Source organism: Aedes albopictus, chromosome 2 (assembly GCF_035046485.1).
Source record: "Aedes albopictus strain Foshan chromosome 2, AalbF5, whole genome shotgun sequence".
In the NCBI taxonomy this organism is placed as follows: Eukaryota; Metazoa; Arthropoda; class Insecta; order Diptera; family Culicidae; genus Aedes; species Aedes albopictus.
The window spans coordinates 117,202,913-117,227,580 of record NC_085137.1 but is presented as its reverse complement, the minus strand read 5'-3'; the positions used below and the strand labels follow the sequence as shown (position 1 = coordinate 117,227,580).

The window sequence follows — 24,668 nt, the reverse complement described above, 5'->3', positions numbered from 1 at the left end:
GGAAACAAAAATCTACAAACGAAACAAATTATATCGCATTATTGATGAGATTTTCTTCAACAGTTCTTCCATACATTTTATTTTATTATACATTGTCTTTTAGTTGTTAGTTAGTTAGTTAGGGAAAAAAATCATGGTATTGATTCACAGACTAATTTGTTTTAAATTATCAGAATTTCTAATTACTTAGTTTTGTTCATCGAGGAATATTCTGGAATTTTAAAATGGAGTGTAGATCATGCAAATGTTCGTGTTTCAGTCAGAAAATTTTCATTGAAGTTCTGTATGGATTTTCCGAAGTTTCATATAAAACTTTTAGACTATTCAAAGTTTCAAAATACATGTAGGCTTATCTCAAAAACTTTTTTTTTGATGTTCCCTCAAAATTTAAGATGTTTCTAATGGATAATAAAGTCTAAACCTCAGCAATACAATTTAGTTGCTGTAAATCTTGTTTTTTTTTTTTGTAACAATCTAAGAAATGTAATGTTATCTCAACAAAAATCTGAGATTTAAAATTACCTTATCTCAATAAAACAACCATGGGGCCGTTCATAAACCACGTAGACTTTTTGGGGGGAGGGGGGGGGTCTGGCCAAAGTCTACGCTTCATACAAATTTCAAAATTTTTGTATGGACAAAAGTCTACGAGGGGGGAGGGGGGGGTCTGAGATGGCCAAATTTTGGTCTACGTGGTTTATGAACAGCCCCCATAGATAAAAGAAACATTCTAACAGCTAACACCGTCTTCCACCAGAGGCTGTACAGACTAAACATTGAACAATCACTAACATTAGGCGATGGACATAACACGAAAAACAACCAATGAAGAATTTTCCGTTTGTTTTATAAATATATAAAAAAAAACTTTTTTCGGATGTCCACGTGGACATTGGGGGAGGGGGGTAGGGGTCAATGAAAAGTCCACGCATGTCCACGGGGAGGGGGGAGGGTGTCAAAACCCATGAATTTTCTGTCCACGTGGTATATGGACGGCCCCTTATTGTGTGGGGTGGTCAATGCGACCAAATAAGTCATAATCGTGATGAAGACCGCGACGAGTATTTTTTATATAACTAGTGGATCATATCACCTACCAAATGTGACTCCAAGTTCCACCCCTTGCCCTATCCTACAAACAAATACTCCTTCCCGAGATAACTGGAGAATTCTGTAGATTCCAAGGTTACTAGAACAAAGGTTGTCGATCTAACATTCCTTTCCTTCTCACTCAAAGTGCAAATTTTCGGTAATACCAATGCGTGTGGTCAATTACACAGCGCAACATTTTTTTGTCTCAAAAGCAATTTTATGTGTCTCCGAAGGATTTTGGGCCGCTGAATCCGAATCCGGGCTCAGATTTGCTCCAACACGTCACAATTTTGAGCTATACCTCAATTTATAGGGCAAAATATGCGATTTTGGGCTTTTTTGACTGCAAGCCATTAAGCAAGGAAATTTTTTTTTTAGCACTCAAAAGGTTAATTGGCCAATTAACATCTAAATTAACGACTCATGCAAAATATTTTCGTTTTACCTAATCAAATTTAATAGATTCAATCATTTTATGTTAGTATGAAAACTTGCATGCAACTTTTGGAGGGTGACTTGTAAGGGAAATATTGTACCTAACATAAATGGCTTAAAACTATCAAATTCGATTTGGTAAAACGAAATATTTTGTATGAGTCGTTTATTTAGATGTTAATTGACCAATTAACCTTTTGATTGCTTTAAAAAAAAATATTTCCTTGCTTAATGGCTTGCAGTCAAAAAAGCCCAAAATCGCATATTTTGCCCTATAAATTGAGGTATAGCTCAAAATTGTCACGTGTTAGAACGAATCTGAGCCCGGATTCGGATTCAGCGGCCCAAAATCCTTCGGAGACACCTAAGTTTGCTCTTGAGACAGACAAAAAGTTAATTTTTGTTACGTTGTGTTATGAATTTCAAATAACTCAACGTACATATGTCGGTAGCTTTCGGCTGTTCGGGTCCGTATGAAGTTGATCATCAATATTAACTTCTTTTCCCGATCAGCCTAGATAGCTGTGTAGTGTCGGTAGCGGTTGTCTTAATTGGCTAAGAATAACACTACGGACCACCTGTTCCGGGGGTAAAAGTCCACTAAACAGGGAACCCCAATCCAAGGTGTCAGGCGGCCCGTGCTGATGGATGAATATTTGAGGGGGTTTAAAATATGCTCGATCTTTAACGGAGCCCGTAACGTAGGTAGATCGCCTTTATGTGTTGCGTTACGGTTCAAGATCTACCAAACCGAACCCTAGTGACAACTGGTTTGTCAAGTTGGGGTAATGTGTTTTGGTAATAAGGATTCATGGTACATGCAATGTTGCGTTGGATCTTCCTCGCGAGCATTCATTTTTGCATCTTCGCGATCCATTATTCACAAGCATTCGTTTTGCCTTTCTCGTACACTAAGTGTACTGGAAAGGCTATATGTTCACTCCAAAAATGACTTTTTGATAGAAGATCCGAAGGGACGAGTCACATATACCAATCAACTCAGCTCGACGAATTGAGGTGATGTCTGTGTGTGTGTATGTGTGTATGTGTGTATGTGTGTGTGTGCGTGTGTGTGTATGTGTGTATGTGTGTGTACAAGAAACTCACATCACTTTTTGGTAGTAAACCTCAACCGATTTTAATGACCGATGGTTCATTCGACGCGGCATATAGTCCCATTGTTTCCTATTGAAAATGGTTCGGATCGGTCCAGCCGTTCCGGAGTTATGGCCATTTAGGTGTTCCGGACCGGTACCCTTGGGAGGGGTCAGCCATGAAAATGCAACAAACCCATGCATGCGACACTAAAAAAGCGGCATTTCCGATAACCTGTTGATCGGTTAGCAGGAAAACAGTATCAGACCATATCTGAAACGGTAGTGTTCCGGAACCGGTTCCAGGGGGTCCCGACGGAAGTGGCCAAATATAAAAGAGAACCAAACCCATGTATGCGACACATCAAACAGTGGCATTTCCGATAACCTGATGAATGATTAGCAGGAAAACAGTATCAGACCATATCTGAACCGGTAGTGTTCCGGAACCGGTTCCAGGGGGTCCCGACGGAAGTGGCCAAATATAAAAGAGAACCAAACCCATGTATGCGACACATCAAACAGTGGCATTTCCGATAACCTGATGAACGGTTAGCAGGAAAACAGTATCAGACCATATCTGAACCGGTAATGTTTCGGAACCGGTTCCGTGGGGTCCCGACGGAAGTGGCCAAATATAAAGGAGAACTAAATCCATGCATGCGACACATCAAACAGTGGCATTTCCGATAACCTGATGAACGGTTAGCAGGAAAACAGTATCAGACCATATCTGAACCGGTAATGTTCCGGAACCGGTTCCGGGGGGTCCCGACGGAAGTGGCCAAATATAAAAGAGAACCAAACCCATGCATGCGTCACATCAAACAGCGGCATTTCCGATAACCTGATGAACGGTTAGCAGGAAAACAGTATCAGACCATATCTGAACCGGTAGTGTTCCGGAACCGGTTCCGGGGGGTCCCGACGGAAGTGGCCAAATATAAAAGAAAAACCAAACCCATGTATGCGACACATCAAACAGCGGCATTTCCGATAACCTGATGAACGGTTAGCAGGAAAACAGTAGCAGACCATATCTGAACCGGTAATGTTTCGGAACCGGTTCCGTGGGGTCCCGACGGAAGTGGCCAAATATAAAGGAGAACCAAACCCATGCATGCGACACATTAAACAGTGGCATTTACGATAACCTGATGAACAGTTAGCAGGAAAACAGTATCAGACCATATCCCCAAGACTGCAGTGCCGAAGTAGCTCTATAGATCGTAACAGTCGAACTCTCCTTATCCATATCTGAACCGGTAGTGTTCCGGAACCGGTTCCGGGGGGTCCCGACGGAAGTGGCCAAATATAAAAGAGAACCAAACCCATGCATGCGACACATCAAATCACGGCTTTTCCAATACCCTGATGGCCAGTTATTAAGGAAGTAGGCTCAGACCACATTGGAGACTTACAGTTGTATTGCGGAACCAGTTCCGGGTGTGTCGTCGGAAATCGCCTTACATAAAAGTGAAACAAACCCATGCATAGGACACATCAGAGCGCGGCTTTTTTGATAACCTAATGAAAGGTTAATAAGAAACTAGTCTACGACCATATCTGAACCGGTAGTGTTCCGGAACCGGTTCCGGATGTCCCACCGGAAGCGTCCAAATATAATAGTAAACCAAACCCATGCATACGACACATCAAACAGCGACTTTTTCGGTAACCTGTTGAACGGTTAGCAAAAAAAAATAGTCGCAGACCTGTCCGGGAACCGAATTTGGGTGTCCCGTCATAAGTGGTAAAATATAAAAGTAAGCCGAACCTATGCATGCGACACACCAAATCGCGGCTTTTTCAATAACCTAATTGACAGTTTGTCAGCAAAAAGTTTCAGACGCACATTTGGGAGAACCGGTAGTGTTGAAGAACAGGTAACGAGTGCCCCGCCGGAAATGGTAAAATATAGAAGTAAACCAAAATCATACACGAGGCCATCCTTTAAGTACGTCACGATCCTAGGGGGAGAGGGGGTTGTAAGCTGAGCTGAGAGGGGGGTGACAAGCTATTTTAACCCTCGAGCAGTCGCGTCTTCTGCCACCCTCAGTGACACTACGCACACGCTTTGTACTACAAGTGAGCTTTTTTCATGGTGCGTGTACTCAGTACACGATGCGACCGCTCCCGGGTTAAGTATAGGAAAAACCCGTACGAAGAGGAGAGGGGAGCTTCGAAAATTCCCAATTTGAGCGTGACGCACTTATCCATGGGACACATCAATTCGCGGCTTTTTAGGCAGCCTGATAACCAGTTGACAAGAAAATAGCCATATCCATACAATATTTGGGACAACCAGTAGTGCCATGGAATCGGTTCCAGGTGTCCGCCGGAAATGGTCAAACGTAAAATTGAACCAAACCCAGGCATGCGGCACTTAAAATAGTGGAATTATGAAAGTGAACAAAACCAATGTTAGCAATAAATCAAATGGTGGCTTTTTTGATAGCCTGGTAAACGTTGGGTAAGATTAAAAGTGAAGAAATAGTCAAAGTCTTCATATATGTTCAAGAGCATAAAATCGTAACCAAAGTAATCTCATCAAACCACTCCATTTCAAATTCCTGTGGTGTTATGTAATATAAAGCATCAACACTGAATAAAGTTTTTTTGCAATTTGGCACTTTAAAATTCATTTTAAACTTGTCGTTTCAATATCCTAACGGCCTACTTTTACGTACTATCCAAACAAATGCATTATGGTTCATAATACATCTCATTTGGGTATCATTATGAATCATAATGCATTTGTTTGATTGACAACCTGTGTTACCACAGTAAGAGCTTGAAAAACTGTGACGGTTATAGCACGGCTTGCTTGATTCAGATTTCGTGTTGGAGCACGTGGTTGTTCCCATTCAACCACCGAGAAGCTCAATGATACTGATGGATATGATCATATTCTAGTGAATAATTTTGGTCATTGCAAAAAATGTTGTATGCAACTCGTTGCAAAACTCGATTTTTACAGCACTCTTCGTATTTATCCCACTCGGCAAGCCTCGTTGGATAAATGTACGACTCGTGCTGTAAAAATCATCATTTTGCAGCTCGTTGCATAAATAACTATTCCAATCTTCTTTTGCGTCTAAAATTACTGTGCACAATTTGGTTCATAAGGAGGTCAAATTTTACATGAATCGTATTAAGCGTATAAGTGTTCTCAGGATCGGCTTATGTCGACGTAAAGATCATGAGTAAATATTCGACGAGAAAGGCGCTATCACCACTAGGTGGATTAATCCGGGTTTTTTCATTTATGCTTCGCGAAGAACTCTCTAGCAAGTCAACGGGAGCAGTGAACGAGGAAGTAAGTTGATCATTTGTGCAGACCACATGCGACTTCCATTCGTTCATGGTGCTCACTCCTTCAATCGTCCTATTCGTTGCGAGTGCATTTTGACAGGTGCGTTGCGGCTAATGTGGTTGGGAAAGACCTGGTTTATTGTGGCATCAGGCATTAAAATTCTACGCCGAAATCCGGATTTTCCGCAATCCTCGGTGACCACTCTGGCCCCCCCTCTCAGTAGAAGGTGATTTCTTGAATTGAATTAGCCCAAGATTGCTAAAATCGGCGATAAAATGGCAAAAATATGACCAGTTTTATTTAGCAGGCACCAGGGTACCATGTTAGCTAAAATGCCGTGCAGCGGGTGCCGTTCACGAAGCTGCTCGTGCGAATGGTTTTCTGATCTTCGCGAAGAGCACGCATGATGCATCGAAGCAATCATGTCCGGGCGATGAAGTTTTTTTTTTCAGTCGTAACGAGCGACCACGACGCTTCGTTGATGACGAACAAAGCTCAAGCTTTGACAAACCTGTTCACTCGCAGTTCACATGTACATGGCGAAGCAATATTCATCGCCCTTCGCATGTTTCATCAGTGTTCAGCAACATTGGTACATAGTCCTTGTTACTGGCTAGCACGAAGAATATACAGTGCCAATCAAAAACATTCTCACATGTGATTTTTTTAGTATTCTTTATTTTCAACAAACTTATCAACAGCGTATTTTTTTTTATTTATATGTACTCCTCGGTAGGGTCAAAACAATGATAATCGATTGGATATAATGCTCTCATTTTTCGAATAATGTTCCTACATATAATAATAATTTCAAATAATTTTAGACTCTCAGAAGCTATATGATGCTTTAGAGAACATTGGTGAAAGTGTTAGAATTTTGCGGAAAATACTTTAGATATTACGTCTGGTTGTCTCTGGTGCTCCTGTACACAATATTTATGCGTCAGAGGCCAGTTTTCGCATGCAGCTATCAAATAGTTTCTATTTATTTCTTTTGATAGTGAATATTTTTTACATACATACACTGTAACTGACAACACATCGCCTAGGCAGCCCACATGTCACGGCAGCGAAAGTTTTGGTTACACAGAAGTCACTGCGACTTACATCTAGCATTGTTGCATATGGTGGTTTCTACTTGCGTGTACGTACACGTTGCAACACACGAACACTACTTGAGTTACTGGTCGAAATTTGTAAACAAAAATCAGCTGTTCCCGGCAAAATCAAACGAGCGTATTTCCAACCAGTAGATTTGCATTAGTGTTCGTGACACCGGTGCGAAAACACAATTTGAACGAACGTCTGTCAAGCAATGTTTTATTATGTCTTAAATATGTCATCCAAAAGTATTGGAAAACAACATATGACAAAAATCTCAACATTCCAACACACGTCAGAGCTGGCCCCGCATTATAACAACAGCCATTCATTTTCATTAGAACAGCGGTTCATTTTGAAAATATTCGAAAAAAAAGAAATTCAAGACCAACAATTGAAAAGGCCGCAACAACATTGCATAAACAAACACGTTTCTGTCGACTTAGAGCCTTCTGGGATTCACCCACGCATCTCACCACCATTAACAGAAAGCTTGATGTTTGCGCTTTCTGTTAGTGGTGGTGAGGTGTGTGGGTGGAGTTCAAAAGGCCTCAAGTCGACAGAAACTTATTTGTTTACAAAATGTTGATGCGGCCTTTTCAATGGGGCACGTTCGGTGTAGTACTAGATTTGTAGTAATGAGCTGAATTTTAGTATGGTGAGAAGGTCAATTCTCCGTTTCTGCAATGAAATGCTACAAAAAGCGTGGGTATTATGATTCGTTGCCTAATTTGATGCTGTTTGAGCAAAACTTTGGATAACTATGTTGTTTATGTTGCAAGAAATGGAGAAAACAACAACACTGTTGCCCAAAGTTTTGCTCAAACAGCATCAAATTAGGCAAGGAATAATAATACCCACGCTTTTTGCACCATTTCAGTGCAGAAACGAAGAATTGACCTTCTCACCGTACTAAAATTCAGCTCATTACTACAAATCTAGTACTTCACCGATCTGTCCTATTGTTGGTCTTGAATTGTAGTTCCTGCTAAACGTTTTACTAAAAATCACTCCCGAACGGAGACGTCGTCCGCCACGAAGAAACCCCGACAGCACTTCAAAGGAGGAAGTAGCGGAACGGAACGCCGGAGCAGAACCAGAGAACGGGCCCCGGATACGGTGCAAGAGCAAAATAATCGTTGTAGCACTGTGACGTTTTCCGAAGCGGGAGCGGAAAACTTAGTAACTGGTGAGGTTTTTTGATAGTGTTCTGGCGACTGCCAGTTCGATAAATGTGCGGGAAATCTAGTGTCCCAAATCTGAGGAGACATTGACGACGGGATGCGTGGATTGTACGTCCATTGGAGCGGCATCCGAGGAATCCCCATTGAAAGCATCCCAAATCCACTCGGTCACCAGCATACTCAATAAGATCTACGGAACGACTCATACCACCACCAACGACGAAAAATTCTCCACTGTAGTAGAACTGTATAAACTCCTGGCCAGATCAGAAGAAACCAATTATGTAAACTTTACTTACTCACGGATTGACATTTGTTTATTAACAAGGTGAAGATAATTTTTCATGCGGAGGAATGATGTTTTTGTTATACATGTTGGAGATAGCTAAAATCATTCAAATTAAAAAGCAAGCGTCAGTGGGAACCTAAAAGCAATAAGGTTCTCAGCGAACATGCACCATCAACAAATGCGCACCTAAAGAGCCGAGCAGACGCTCTATCAGCAGAAAATGTGCCACTAGAAGGTCCACCCGGTCAATATAAATCAACACATCGTGAATTGTGGAATACAGTTCACATCAACAACCAGCAGAAGCAGAATCAACATGTGGCCATTCGGAGATAGCGAAACTATCTCAAATTCAATCACCGCGCATGACGTCGTGTCATACTCCATGGACGGCGCATTTCTGGTAGTCATCATCATCGTCGTCGTCATCTGGAAGTGGCGGCGCAATGCGAGCCGACTCAAGGCTCTGGAAGCAGTTACGAAGAGAAGAAACTTGGAAGTTTGAGTCAGCAGATTAGGTGCGACTAGCACCATTGAAGAAACGTCTGAGTGGATGTCACCCGACACCTCAGAATACAACGGACGATTTGGTGCACCCAGCACCAACGAAGAGCAGCACATCCTCTGAGCGGCGGACACCCGAAACCTCAGAGCGATTCAGCAGAAAACTACTCGGTGCCCACGGCACCAAAATGAAGATAAAGTAAATACAGAAGCTTTGTAAAAAGAAAGGAAGAATAAATCAAGTTAGTTAGTTTTTAGACTCGAGACCGGGCAGTCAAAGTTCTTCAATATCACTGCCCCCGACGGTAGTTAGGCCTAATCTGCTCGTGCAGTTTAGCGCCACTTTTCCATTGGTGACCCCGACGTGATGAAGATTCACGTATCTTCATCGCGCAAACAAAAGTGAAGTTTTACAATCGCGTGCCACCGCGCGCCGATCTCGAGTGCAGTGAAGTGAAATAAAAATTAAAACCCTCCCGCCATAAGTGATCGGCAGAATTCGCTCGGCTTAGCCACAACGTGCGTAAGCAAAATGAGCGCACACCAACGGGGGGAGAAAGAATCAAAATGAGCCTACGACGGCCCCAGTGTAGTGAAACATCGCGAAGAAAATTTTCCCTGTGAAAGTGTACCCTTTGGAAGAATGCGCTCCGCCGCATCGTGTAGTGTGTAATCGAATCACGCGCAGTGCTACAAAAGAAGTGAGGCCCCGTGCGGCATAAAACAGTGATAATGTTTCAATCACGGGCCCTTGCTGCCCACTAAATGATCGCCACCGTTGACCACTAACAGGAAGAAAACACAGTGCACCAAAAATGATGCCCGCGCGGCACGAATTGTGAACCCAGATAGAAATACGGGCCCCAGTTGCCCAATGCAAGATTACCAGTGCGTGCAATAATTAAATAAAAAAAAAACTGCAATACCGTGAGAAGTGAAGCCCCCGCGCGGCATAACCAGCAGAAAAGTGTGCCCCCAGAAGGCGCAGTGTGGTGAAAGGGAGTAAAGAAGTACCTCATTTCAACCCCTATTGAGGTTTGGTAAGTCTAAAGCCATGCCGCTGGAAGATGTAGATGATCCCGCCACGGCCCTCGTCAGACAACTGACGGCCATGGAGGGATCTTTAAAGGACATGGAGATTTACGCATCGTCCATCGAACAACATCGACTCCCCTCATCGGCGGAGTTGGAAGCACGGGATCAAGTGCTCAACGAAGTATGGAAGCAGGCAACGAACATACTCCTCAAATTGGAAGGCATCACGGGCACCTCGCAGCGAAGGGGTCCACTGATGCAAATCTTCGTTAACGTAAAAGCAGAATTCATCCGGCTAATCAAATTGGCCGAACACAAGGAAGGAATAAGAGGTGGATTTGAGCCCACCCCTTCAACGAATGCAGCCGATCAAACAATACTGATGCCGGGTGCGGCCAAGTCCGCCAACCTGCCTAGAATCGAGCTGCCGAAGTTTTCAGGATCGCCTACGGAATGGCTTTCCTTTAAAGGGCGATTTGAAAAACGAATCGCCACAATCACGGAAGACGCTGAGAAGTACGTATTCCTGCAAAAGGGACTAGAGGGGTTCGAACCCGCCTACAACGCCTGCAAGGCGTTTGAAGACTCCGGCCTGAGTTTCTACGACGCCTGGAAGAAACTTGAAGAACGCTTCTACAAGAAGCGAATCGCATTCGAAGGACACTTTCAGAAGGTATTGAAGTTTAAGCGCCCGCAGAAGCAAAATGCAAAGGCGCTACTAAACATCATCGACGCAGTAGATACGATGTTGACATCTACTCGCCAAATTGCAGGAGAAGCAGCAAACAGCATGAACTGTATCGCAAACGGACTTCTCGTATGTCTCGTCAAGGAACGCATTGACGACCATACACTTTCCAAACTAGAAGATAAACTAGATCTACAAACAATATATGAGTGGGATGACTTCAAGAAAGAAGTAGAACGGATCGCGAACCAACTATGCTGCAGCGTATCGTCGGAGCATCCAAAACACCCTTACAACAAAGTAGTCGCACTTACAGCTAACCCGGCTCATAAGAATAGCATCCCGAAATCAGAGCCCAAGTGCTCCATGTGCGGTAAGATCGCCCACATTATTTACAAATGTGAGTCTTTCCTAGAAAAGCCAATCCCCGGCTGATTGGAAATGGTTAAGCAGACGCAGCACTGCTATAACTGCCTGCAGAAGGGCCATGGTATCAAGGCCTGTAGAAACACGGGAAGGTGCAAGGAGTGCAAAGGACGACATCACACTCTTCTGCACGAAGTACGGACTGAAAAGCCAAGCAGCAGTCCACCAAACAACAAACCATCGAAGGAAGCAGAAGCAGGACCTAGTCAAACCAAATGACTAGAATCGGAGCGCAGTTTTGTTTTTCTTGCCACCGCAATCATCTGGGTAAGCGGAGGCGACGGGAAGTGGCACGATATGAGGTGTATCCTCGATTCCGGCAGCCAAGCAGAAACAATTACAGAAGAAGCCGCGCAACAGTTGCAGGTACCTACACGGAAAAGCAAAATGCGCCTCCTAGGCATTGGCGGTTCATTAATCGTCGACAGGAAGATAGCAGCCAGAATCTGCTCACAACATAGAGAAGTATTTATGGACATTGAGCTAGCAGTCGTCCGAAAAATAGTTGATCACCAGCCGATTTACACAATACCGCTCAGTGAATTAGATATTCCAGAAAACATTCCCCTAGCAGATCCAGACTTTAATCTTTGCAGTCAGATAGACATACTACTCGGAGCGAGGGTTTTCTACCAAATACTAGGAACCAATCTACTACGCGTGGGAAGAGGCCCCACATTCCAAGAATCCTCATTCGGATGGTTGGCAGTGGGAGTCCTCACAGAATCCTGTAGAACCACGGCGCTGACATGCGCAAAAGTCGAGGAAGAGCCCAGGGAAGGAGAAACTAACAACGAACTCCACGAACTCTTTAAGCAGTTCTGGAAAATCGAAGAACTAGGGAGAGAGACGGAAGCACCGAAAAACCTCGATGAAGAAGCCGAAGAACACTTTATCAATAATACAATCGTAGACTCAGAAGGCAGATACGTAGTCAGGATGCCGTTTAGAAGCGATCACCAACAACTGGGACATTCCTTTGAACAAGCAAGAAGAAGATATCTGGCCCTTGAAACCAGACTATCCATTGATAAAAAGAAATACACGGAATATCGCAAATTCATGGAAGAATACATTGAAATGGGCCATATGGAGCCCATCGCAGCGGAAGAACTCCACAACGTAAGATACTTTATCCCTCACAGTTGCGTAGAGAAGCCTGACTCAACGTCAACCAAACTAAGAGTGGTATTTGACGCCAGTGCAAAAACCACCAGTGGAGTATCACTTAACGACGTACAAATCGTTGGACCTAACGTTCAGCGAGACCTAAATGATGTGCTAATCGACTTTCGCGGGCACAACATAGTATTAATGGCAGACGTAGAAAAAATGTACCGCCAAGTGAAGGTAGCGGAACCAGATACTTGGTTCCAATGCATCCTATACAGGAAGGATCAAAGTCTGCCAATACGTGCATATCGTCTAACCACAGTTACATATGGAGAAGCATCCTCATCCTTCCTAGCATGCCGAGCACTGAAGCAAGTAGCAGTAGAAGAACGAGAAACAAGCCCTCAAGTGGCCGACGCCATCGAGAACTGTTTCTACGTAGACAACCTGATGCTCGGAGCGCCAAATGTTTCAGAGCTGAAGAAATTAAAAACAAGCGTTGCGGTAGCATTGAAAAAGAGGTGTTTTCCCCTAAGGAAGTGGGCGTCAAACACCCCAACCATAATTGAAGACATCAAGGAGGAAGACCTGGAGACAACCGTGACTATTGGAGACCAGGATATCATAAAAAGGATATCATAAAAATGTTGCAGGAAACATGGAAGGAAGACATAGAATGGGATGAACTTATCCCTGAAGACATTCTTACCAGCTGGAACAAATTCCAAGCTCAGCTAGAAGATCTGAAAGAATTCACTATGCCAAGGCAAGCATTCCCAAGCGAGTGTGACTCACTGGAACTGCATGGGTTTTCCGACGCGTCAGGAATAGCCTATGGTTGCGCAGTCTACATGGTAGCTAAAACTCAAGGAGAAGAGATCACATCAAGATTACTATGCGCTAAGTCAAGGGTTGCGCCGAAGAATATGATCTCGCAAGGAAATCAAGATCAAGAAGAGGTAACCTCAAATAAGTTGCCCACGAAATCAACACGGAAGAGTGGAACTACACTACCCAAGCTAGAACTACAAGCTGCTTTGCTTCTAGCTGAAGTCTGCAGTCGAATAAGGACGATACTAAAGGGAAGAATAACTGCAGAACATTATTGGTGCGACTCTCAAATCGCCCTGACCTGGATAAAAACACCTATTTCAAGATGGGAAGTCTTCATGAGAAACCGAACAAGGAAGATTCAAAATCTAACAATGATTGATAACTGGCATTACGTGAAATCGGCAGAAAATCCAGCAGATCTGGTTTCACGTGGAACGACTGTAAAAAAGTTTTTAGGAAGCAAAAGACAATTTTGGTTGAACGGGCCAACAGTTCTAACTGAAGACGACTACCCGAATCTACCAATTGAAGAAGATGCAGCAGCACTTGCAGAAGAAGTTAAAAAGATTTGTTTAACCCAAACTACCGCCAAACCAGTGGAAGATTATATCGAAGGATTCCGACACCACAACTCATTCAGAAGAACGCGCAGACACTTTGCGCTTATCAACAGAGCTATAAACAATTTCATGGCTGAATCGCAGAGCTTAAAAGCTAGAGGCCGGTTCGCTGAGCGACGAATTGGACCTCTTACCGTTGAAGATCTAGAAGAAGGGTTGAATCTTGCAATCCGAATCATGCAATTAGTGAGATACCCAGAAGAAGCTCACTCCATACGTGAAACGAAGAAAATTAAACCAATAGGGAAGTTCCAACATGTGAAGCCGAGACTTATCAATGGTCTTATACACGTAACCGGGAGACTGAGTCAGGCAGACGTACCCTTCACGCAAAAGATGCCAATTCTAATTCCGAACAATCATCCGTTTGCTAAGGTGATTATTGAACATATTCACCGGGAGCTGCTGCACGCCGGAGCTGAAGTAGTATTAGTGCAATTCCGGAAGAAGTACTGGATGCGCAACATGAGAAAAACCGTACAGGGTGTGCTCAACAGGTGCGTTCTGTGCGTTCGTAATCGTCCAAAACAATTCACCCAACAAATGGGTCAGTTACCACATCCAAGGGTTAATCCATCACCGGCATTTACCCACACAGGCGTGGACTTATGCGGTCCATTCACCGTAACAGCAGGAACCAAATCTCGAACAAAGAGCGTGGTTTACGTGTGTATCTTCATTTGCCTAGCCACAAAGGCGATACACCTAGAAGTAGTAGAAAACCAGTCAGCCGGCGCTTTCATATCCGCTTTGGTAAGGTTTACATCTTTAAGAGGAAGACCTGAAGTGATTTATTCTGACAACGGACGTAACTTTGTGGGAGCTAGCAGAGAGCTCTCACAACTGCGGAAGATCTACAACAAGGAACTGTTCCAACACAACATCATCGACCTAGCAGCAGAAAAAGGAATCAATTTTTCATTTATACCGCCGCGAAGTCCAAACTTCGGTGGCCTATGGGAAGCAAATATCAAAACAGCGAAGCGATTATTCAAGGGTGCAGGACGAGGCGCTCAATTCTCGCTCACGGAACTGCAAACTCTGTTTCACCAGATTGCAGCAATTATGAACTCAAGACCGTTAACAGTGGCTCTTACAAACGTAGAAGCGCTGGAACCATTAACCCCAGCTCATTTCCTAATAGGAAGACCAATATATACAATGCCACTACCGGCAGAAGAAGAAGAATCGATCAATATCAATGTTCGATGGAAGCGAGTAAACCATCAAGCCCAACAATTTTGGAAGCGATGGAGGGAAGATTATCTTCATCAACTGAGGAATTACACAAAATGGAATAATCAGCAACGCAACCTAGAAGTAGGAGAAATAGTTCTCATCGGAAACGATCACGTCCCAGTCGCAAATTGGCCCATGGGCATAGTAACGGAAGTATTTAAAGGACCAGATGACATCGTAAGGGTAGCCACAATACGTACAGCAACAGGCACTTACAAGCGAAATGTAAGAGTGCTAGCTCCTCTTCCTATCGAAGTCGAGAGATCATCAGAAGATTCAGTAACTAACAAAGAAGCAGTAGAGGAATTCGTAACACGTGCGGATAACAATACAACGATACAGCCAACGGATGGCGAAATGGAAGAAGATCAACCCCCAAGCGCATCAGAGAGAATTTGGGACGGACGTCTACGTCCCAAAGGGGGGAGAAAATGGAGATAGCTAAAATCATTCAAATTAAAAAGCAAGCGTCAGTGGGAACCTAAAAGCAATAAGGTTCTCAGCGAACATGCACCATCAACAAATGCGCACCTAAAGAGCCGAGCAGACGCTCTATCAGCAGAAAATGTGCCACTAGAAGGTCCACCCGGTCAATATAAATCAACACATCGTGAATTGTGGAATACAGTTCACATCAACAACCAGCAGAAGCAGAATCAACATGTGGCCATTCGGAGATAGCGAAACTATCTCAAATTCAATCACCGCGCATGACGTCGTGTCATACTCCATGGACGGCGCATTTCTGGTAGTCATCATCATCGTCGTCGTCATCTGGAAGTGGCGGCGCAATGCGAGCCGACTCAAGGCTCTGGAAGCAGTTACGAAAAGAAGAAACTTGGAAGTTTGAGTCAGCAGATTAGGTGCGACTAGCACCATTGAAGAAACGTCTGAGTGGATGTCACCCGACGTCGCGACACCTCAGAATACAACGGACGATTTGGTGCACCCAGCACCAACGAAGAGCAGCACATCCTCTGAGCGGCGGACACCCGAAACCTCAGAGCGATTCAGCAGAAAATTACTCGGTGCCCACGGCACCAAAATGAAGATAAAGTAAATACAGAAGCTTTGTAAAAAGAAAGGAAGAATAAATCAAGTTAGTTAGTTTTTAGACTCGAGACCGGGCAGTCAAAGTTCTTCAATATCACTGCCCCCGACGGTAGTTAGGCCTAATCTGCTCGTGCAGTTTAGCGCCACTTTTCCACATGTTGTTATTAAAACTAGAATATAACATGTTTAACATATTTGAGTGACAAAACCACACTTGTTTGACATTTTGTGACGAGACACATGATTTACGTGTTTGTTTTTGAAAAACATATTCGTAACATTTTTTTGAATGCACATGTTTTCTAAAAACTTATGAAAACTATATTTTAGGCAGGGTTGTATTAGAAAAACTTTTATATAACATAATTTAACAAATCTTTGACAGCAACATGTTTCGATGTGTTACTTGAGCGTGGAAAATGTACTATATGTTAAATTACAAGTAATTGTAAGATCACTTGGAGCAAGGACAACTTTGTCCCAATCCACCAAAAGTTGTAACAACGAGGTGTGTGTTGAACTGCGGTTCACAGGAGTTTCCTCTAGTAAACCGAGTACCCATAGGCGATAAGTGCAAGAAAGTGCTTTTTGTTTGAGATGAATATGTAGTGGAGCAACATCAAAGAGAACTTCGAGCGCTGTCATGGGAGTTGAAGAGAACGCTCCACATATCGCCATGAAGCATATCCTTTGGAGATGGCCTAATTTTGATTGGACCGTTCTCACTTCGCCCTTTTGTCACCACATAAGACATCCATAGACCAATATTGGACAAACAACAGTTGTGTAAATCCATTTGATATAGGGGAACTTACGTATTTTCGGCAGTTTTGTTCTCTTCGTCATGGAAGGTTTTTTGAAACCTGTTGGTCTCAGAGTTGGCCCCCAATCCTTCCCAACCAAGCCGAGTTATATGCCAAAATTTCAGACAATTCGGCCCACAAAAACCCCCCATGACGAAGAGAACAAACCTGCCGATAATACCCTTCGTCACCCTACTTGGGTTTTAGACCCCAAGTTGTACCGAAGGTTCGCCGGCATTTCCCGAAGGCCATACAAGCTTTCTTGATTCTGACCTCAATGTGAGGTGTCCAGGAAAGCTTGGAATCAAGAATAACTCCAACGTACTTTACCTGTTCAGTCACATTGATTACAGATTCAAAGAGACACAATGGTCGAACCATTACGGTTTCGCTTTCCGTGAAAAGAACGATAGATGTTTTACTCGGATTTACCGAAAGGCCATATTGGCGACACCAACTCTCAACTACCTGAAGAGGGTTTTGCATCAGGTCAGCACCCTTTTCGCTGATGCACATACCGACTAACAATTTTAGGTAGTCGTCGGCAAAACCATAAGTAGGAAAACCGCTATTATTGAATTGCCTCAATAGCGTATCTGCTACGAGATTCTACAAAAACGGTGGCAAGACTCCCCCTTGGGGGCATCCACAAACACTCAATTTCCTAATCGCCGCTTGACGCAATGTCGAGAAGAGATGTCGGCTTTCGAGCATTTGGTGAATCCAATTGGAAATCATTGGAGATATACCACGACCCCGTGCGGTTTCCAATATGGCATCGAAAGGCAAGTTGTCAAAGGCACCCTCGATATCAAAGAAAACACCCAAGCAGGATTCCCAACTAACAATCACTCATTTTACAAGCACCTTTACGTTGGATTAATTCAGTATGATGCTGAATAACATTTGAATAATTTTCTGGCTCAACCTCTGTACGGGTTTTGTTCACACAAATTTGGAGAAAGAATTAAGCATAGTGTTGTGTACCAACCAAACTGTTTGTTGTAAAATCGTTTAACAACTATATATTAGAGCTGTTATTCAACTCTATCAAAAATGGACAAAAATAAATAAAATGCAAAATTTTTCAATTTCCACGAGAGTTCATAATTGGCACTTATGCTGTGAACAACTTTTGTGAAATAATAACTTCACATAAATTTACCTAAATCAAGATTCGAACTCGAGACCCATCGATTGCCAGCCTTATGCCTTCCGATCTGCGCCATCCTAGAGATGATGAATTGCAGCGCTCAAATCAAAACATAAACTTGTCGTGGTTTAATAATGATCAAACTTCGACTCCTATTCAGCAGTGATGAATTAGCACAACATTATGGTTAACAACTGAACAACACATTAATTCAGCTGCTGTTCAAGAAAAAAACACGTGCTTTTCATCCTGTACTCTGAGTCGAAGTAAGATGAAACGAAAGCGCTTATTTGACTTGCGCAAAACAAATTATTCAGATAAATGTGCTAATTTTTACATGAACTTAACAAGAAGCAGAAAAAAAACTTCTTAAACTATGTTGTAAAGGAATTACTGCGAGTCGAATAAAAATCTTAATAAACGCTTGAAAAGTGTTTTAAATTATCATTGTTAATACCAATACGAAAAGTTGAACATTGGCTACTTTTTCAATTGAAATAGCATTTGTACAGTAATGTGTATAGCATAATTTTAGTTTAGCTATAATTACTATTATAAAGCAATTATTCAGCATGCATGCTTGTTTGCGGCTGGCGATTGTTAGTTGGGTTGCTTTTGAGCAAATGCCTTCTCGATATCATATACAACTTTGTGTAAAAGAGTCACAGTGGACTGGAACATTGGCCAGATGAACACCACGGATGTGATGATGGACAATGCCTACTAGACATTTCAAAAGAAAAGGGGTCAAACTGAAACTCTTTGCTTCTTCATACGACGCACGACCCACTTTCGGAATAAACTTTACAGTAACATCTCGCCAGGACTTGGGAATATACCCTGTAGCAAAACTGCAAACAAGTAGTTTTTTCAAAACATGTTTGAAATAATCAAACATCTTCTGAAGCCAAATAGGGCAAATCCCATCTGTCCCAGGAGATTTGAAAGGAGCAAAGCTATTGAGTGCCCATTCATTCGATTCTATAGTTATGATACTCTGAGCCGAAGTCAGAGAGTCATAACTACAAGAAAAGACATCAGGTTTGTCAGAAAATGTAATAACCAAACATCCAGGAAAGTGTGTACTAAATAAATATTCCAAAACATCCTCATCAAAGGAAGTGAAATCACCATTTGGCAAACGAAGTTCGTTCACTTGAAAACCCTTAGATTTTGCAAGGATTTTGTTCAACCGACTGGCTTCACTCAAACTGGAAACATTTGTACAAAGGTTTTTCCAGCCGGATTGTTCAGCAGACTGAAGAGCTTTCTGGTAGGCCTTGCGAGCCGACCTGAATGCCTCCGATCTTGCCGAACGTCGTATGTTCCAACTCTTTCTACATTGTTTCCTGAGTTTCGCCAGATCAGAGTTCCACCAAGGGGTTCCTCTTGTGATCTTCACAGACCGTAGAGGGCATGCTTCTTCAAAAGCTTCCTTGATGAAAGTCGTTGTAGTATCAACGGCATCATCTAAAAAGTAACATTTAAATGTTCAAAAAAGATGTAGCGATGGTCAGATAAAGATTCTTCATCTCACACATGCCAATTGGTCAGCTCGTGACTAATTCTGCTAGAGCAAAGCGTTGTATCTAACAATTCCTCTCTAGCAGATACCATGAAGGTTGGGCGGTTGTCTATGTTAAGTAATCCAAGATCTGTACTACATACTTAAATATTCCACCAAACTGGAGCCTCTCAAATTGATGTCTGAGGTGCCCCAGATTATATGGTGAGCATTAGCATCACTGCCAACAATCAGCGGAAGGCCTTTCGAAGTACAGTATGCGATGACTTGTTTGAAAGCATCCATAGGGGATGGTTCATCATGCGGTAAATAAACCGAAAAATAGACGTATTTCCTGTTGAGGTTCCCAGCGGATACATCGATTGTAATAGCACATACATCTTTAGTGGTTAGTTCAGAGATGAGTGTAGCAGTTTGCCATTTAATTTTTACTGAAAGTAGCAAACACCGGATTCACAAGGTTTCCTAGATAGAAATTCCCCTTACGAAAGTAAGGTTCTTGTACTAACGCCACTTGGACTGTACCATTTTGCATTAGTCTGCAAAGATTAATCGTTGATGTTCTTTTGTGCTGAAGATTGATCTGAGCTATCCTAATTGTCGCCACTACCCAAACTAGGCAAGATTTAACTCTTAACAATCACAGTACAAAAAAGAACAGCAACAATAAAGCTAGATCGGTATCGATTTGAATGCGCGAAAGACGAGGATGCACAAAATACACTGTATAAAACGCATAATGCGAAAACCATATAGGTGAAAATTTACACTAATTAATAGCATCTTCAAAATCCCGTCCTTATTCAACTTCAAGTATGAGACTAAAGAAGGGCGGCTGATTGTCTGGGAGAAACACAAGGTCCACCCCGCTGTTGCTCCGGTAAGCGCAGTAAGGGCAAAATACTGTGGAGGGTACCCTGGTACTCAACAGGCTCCGTTCGCGATTAGGTTTTTATAAGACCCTCCTAACCATTCATTCCTACGCACGGTAAGCATGAAGCCGCATAACACCTTGAATTAGAGGTCATCTGACCTGACTCCTACCACTGGAATAGGTGGTCGGCAGTGCTATTCTAAGCCAGTTGAACCTACCGCTATCGACACTACACAGCTATCTAGGCTGATCGGGAAAAGAAGTTAATATCGGTGATCAACTTCATACGGGCCCGGAAAGCCATTCAGGCAGCCATAAGTTGTAAGCCCGATATGACGGGCTGTTTGTGGTCACCGAAGATCTATCGAAGGCTCGCTACAGAGATTTCCCAATTTCAGGTATGAGTTGCTGATCTTTTTCGACAGTTTTTGTTATCGTTTATATCGGGGGTTTTCAGATCATGCACCGCGGTGCACTTGGTGCACCGCGAAGCCTTGACAAGTACACCGTGGCACTTCGAAAATTCTGCATTCACTTCAAAAGTCTTTACCTGCTGATGAAAAAACAATCAAATGAATTAGAACAAGGGATGCCCACGATTAAAATATTGGTGCTTCAGTGGACGGAGGACAAATCTACTTGATTTAAACCAAATTTAAAAAAGGAATCCAGCAAAACCATACCAGGCATTCACGAAGAATGATGTATCAAATGACTGGGTGGAAATATCATAACGTTTTTGTATTTTCCATGTATTTTCAAAGCACCAAACATACTACAAAGAGTATATCTTGAGCATCTTCGCTAAAATTTCTCGGAATCCAGTCCAGGGTTATGCTTCGTCTCCAGTCTACAGAATCGTAACTTATTCTATAGCTTAGTTGGTTAAAGCGCTGGACTAGCGATACAGAGTCGTGGGTTCGAGTCTCACCAAAACAAGTAGTAATTTTTTCACAAATTTATCTCTCAATTTGTCAATTAAACGAAATTTGTCTTCAATTGAAGCATTTTTACGTCTATTTTAGACACACTGGCCGACTGGCATGGCCGAAAAAGGTCAATAAATAAGCAGGGATCTATCAATGATCAGTTTACCAAGAATTCTTCTGAACACGTGTTTGTAATTTTTAACAAATCTTGTAATAAATGTACCAAAGTTTTCAAAATTTATCCCATAAGGATCTTGCAGATGATCAATCGTAATGCCAATCAATTCTCCAAAAATCGAGTAATGACCTTGGAAAATGTCGATCAAAAACCACATAGGGTTCAACGCAGGGCTTCTCCGATGTTCTCATTTAGAATGCGTCCAAAAACTTGTCACCAATGTTGCAGAAATTTCACACTGAATCTGATCTACCCTCGCTCAGATTTCCAAATGAATTTGCCCGAATATTTCCAGTAATATCCCCAGCAAGAAAATTTTCGATGAACAGATGTGTCACTCGTACTAAGCTCCAACAAGGAAGGAAAACAAACAGTCTTTTTAGCTAATTTGAAATTGTATTATTTGACAATGCATTATGACCAGGTGCACCGCGCAGAGATTTATTTACAAAAAGTGCACAGCGAGCCAAAAGGTCTGAAAACCCCTGGTTTATACGAAGAAATAGTGTAAGTCTTTTACTTTGGATGCAGTGACGTTAGTTGAAAATAAACTGTAGACCGCGACCGACGTCGAGTACAGCCTGGATTCGCTGGTTGGGTCATGACTGTGTCCCGATTAGCGAACCGTGCTCTAGACACACTCATGTGACGAGAAGTTAAGCTTTCTTAGCAGCAGCGGACTACTGCTTCCTGCATCCACTTCCTCGAAAATATTAGTGGAACGTGCAAACCTTTTCAGCTAAAACTCAAAAACTGTTATTTTTTAAATTTGTTTGGGGCACGATTATGAATTCATCAAGTCCATAAACATGAACAATTTAGCACATTGATAGAAGTTCATGATTTTCGTTTAATTTTGTAAACTAGTTTTCTGAGCTACAGTGAACATCGCACCGGATAGGCTGACGAGATACAGAGTATCATACAAAGGCGTTAAATGCTGAAACAAACGCTGTTTGAGCCGCATTATCTTGGTGAACAGATGTGGGTCTGTTCATGCACTACGTTTGACTAAAACCTTTGGTCCATACAAATTTCCAAAATTCTGTATGGGCAAAAGCCTACGATTTAAGGGGATAAAAATGAGCCTCGTAGTTTAGGAACATCGCCAGGCAGAGATATGAGCCAAATTTTGAGTTAATTACCTCGAAAATGTGAGTTGTATTGGTTGGCCATTGTGTTAACCATATTTGGGTTCATTCATGTTCCTTAAATTCGTAAACATTCATCAACATTTCTTGTCGGATTAACAATTTAAGAATGAAAAGATAAATAATGAATGAGCATTCTTCTGATTTTGAACGCTACTTGGATGAAATCATCCAAAGTACCGGCTCGAACAGTCACTGAGTTATTTCCAGGTGCCAATCTATGTGTAGGTATATTCTGTTCTGTGTCTCTGAATAATTAACTCAGTGCAAGGGGGTGGACAGCTTTGCTCAGAGCAAGCTTTTGTTGATCGAGCAACTGTGAGTTGCTCCCTGTTGCTCCCATTTGCTCAAATATTTTCCGCTGATCCAAGTAGTCAGACGTATGCCAAATATTCGACCCGTCAAACTTCGTTGAATCGGGACCTAGATCGGGACTCTTGGGCCTGAATCCGGAGCCAAAAATTCTAAGATGATGGGACTTATGAGTAAGCAACGTGAGCTCTGCTATTTCACGACATTCTTCAAACTCATAATGACCAAGAGCTACGTATCAGTAGGTCGTTTCCAAAGGAATGTTCTCCTCCTACTCCTACGTATCTCAAAGTCAGTTTTTGCGGCACCCAGCTTTTTCCGGACTCACAGAAACATACACAAAACTTTTGTGAAAACTTGTTGGTTTACCCAAGTAACCAATAAGCATTTAAAATAGCATTCCTTCAGCATTATAGTAGCCTTTACGACAAGGCGTTTAATGCTAATTAGCCGTATATGCGCCTATAGTGCCACCTCACAGCAGGTTTTGGCAAAATAACGGGCTGTCTTAGTGCTATCCCTTCAGGAACGTCGTGGCGAAATGTCACAGAAGCGTAACGCCTCGTCGAGCAAAAAAAAAACAAAAATAGATTGACGTCTGCTTCTCGTTCTCTCAGCCTGCTTCATCGCTTCATAGTCCATCCATATTCCAGCCGGTGCTAGGTGGTACTTTTTTGTTGATTTTTGTAGTGATGTAGGTTTGAACTTACGATCCGGAGATTGATTAATTATATCTGCTTCGGATTCTGTTGCTCCTGATCCACGATGCTAAAGCTGTCCCGGTGGCGTGCGTTGATTTAATCGCCAATATAAAGAATGATTCGATAACAGCTTCAGATTCAACATCCAAAGCTTGTTTTCATTGAGATATTTCATTGTGGTAGAGCATTGCGATCCCTTCTTTTAAATATCTGTGGAATAAGATTGTTTCTTTCCTCTTTTAAACAATCCTATGATCCACCAAAGCATCCACCTATTCGGCACATATTTTCCGACGAAATGATTAATAAATGGTGATTTTTTTATGGACAAATTCTCAATCCAATCCAGCTGCAGTAATGTTTTCTTTGGTGCTTTTGGATGAGTAGGGGAAAATGAAGAAACAAATAGGAAGCACACATTTGTAAACAGAAGCATAGGCTCTGTAAGAGAGAGACAAAATGTGTTGTCAAATGCGTAACATATCTCCCAACCTTTTTGCTCCTAGCATTTAAAGAGCAGTTGAAAAGCATTCTGTATGCTCCCAAGTGAAACCACTTCAAGCAGTTGAAATGCTAATTAACAGCCGAAAGCTTTTGAGCAGCACAGCTTATGCTAACTCAAGGCAGCTATGCATTCGAACTGCTTATGTAGGGCAGCAAGCAGTTTAAATGCGTAATACGGGCTGATACACGGCTTATTCAAATGCTTAGTGGTTACCTGGGTAGCTTGTGATATTATATAATAGCGTTCAGTCGTCGTCGAACCGTTTCGTATGCCTCGGAGTGTGGGTTTGAATTCCCCGCTCCAGTCGGTGAAAACTTTTAGTCGAATGAACATTTTTTCACAGAATCACTGGGCGTTTCGTGTGTTGCTCGTTGTTCCATGTTATGATCGTTTAGTCTGTGACAACCTCTGGTCTTTCATTTTAACGCCTAACCAGTTACAATTTGTGTTTGCATATTGTAGACACTCTTTTCTCACACCTGCAGGTGAATTCCGGTGTACAACTTCTTAGAAT

At 42.4% G+C, this 24,668-nt stretch overlaps 2 protein-coding genes across 2 annotated transcripts; both read left to right on the top strand.

The window, feature by feature from the left end:
• The first annotated feature begins 11,461 nt into the window (after positions 1 to 11,461).
• On the top strand, positions 11,462 to 12,919 carry LOC134286171 (uncharacterized). Its single transcript, XM_062847747.1, has one exon. The coding sequence runs from the start codon at positions 11,462 to 11,464 to the stop codon at positions 12,917 to 12,919; it is 1,458 nt and encodes a 485-aa protein (XP_062703731.1).
• Positions 12,920 to 13,482: 563 nt separating this feature from the next.
• Positions 13,483 to 15,411, top strand: LOC134286170 (uncharacterized). The gene has a single exon (XM_062847746.1). The coding sequence runs from the start codon at positions 13,483 to 13,485 to the stop codon at positions 15,409 to 15,411; it is 1,929 nt and encodes a 642-aa protein (XP_062703730.1).
• Positions 15,412 to 24,668: the final 9,257 nt, after the last annotated feature.

What these genes read in the sequence shown, in the direction of transcription:
- LOC134286171 (XM_062847747.1), top strand. Translation starts at nt 11,462, where the DNA reads ATGAGGTGTATCCTCGATTCCGGCAGCCAAGCAGAAACAATTACAGAA.
- LOC134286170 (XM_062847746.1), top strand. Translation starts at nt 13,483, where the DNA reads ATGATTGATAACTGGCATTACGTGAAATCGGCAGAAAATCCAGCAGAT.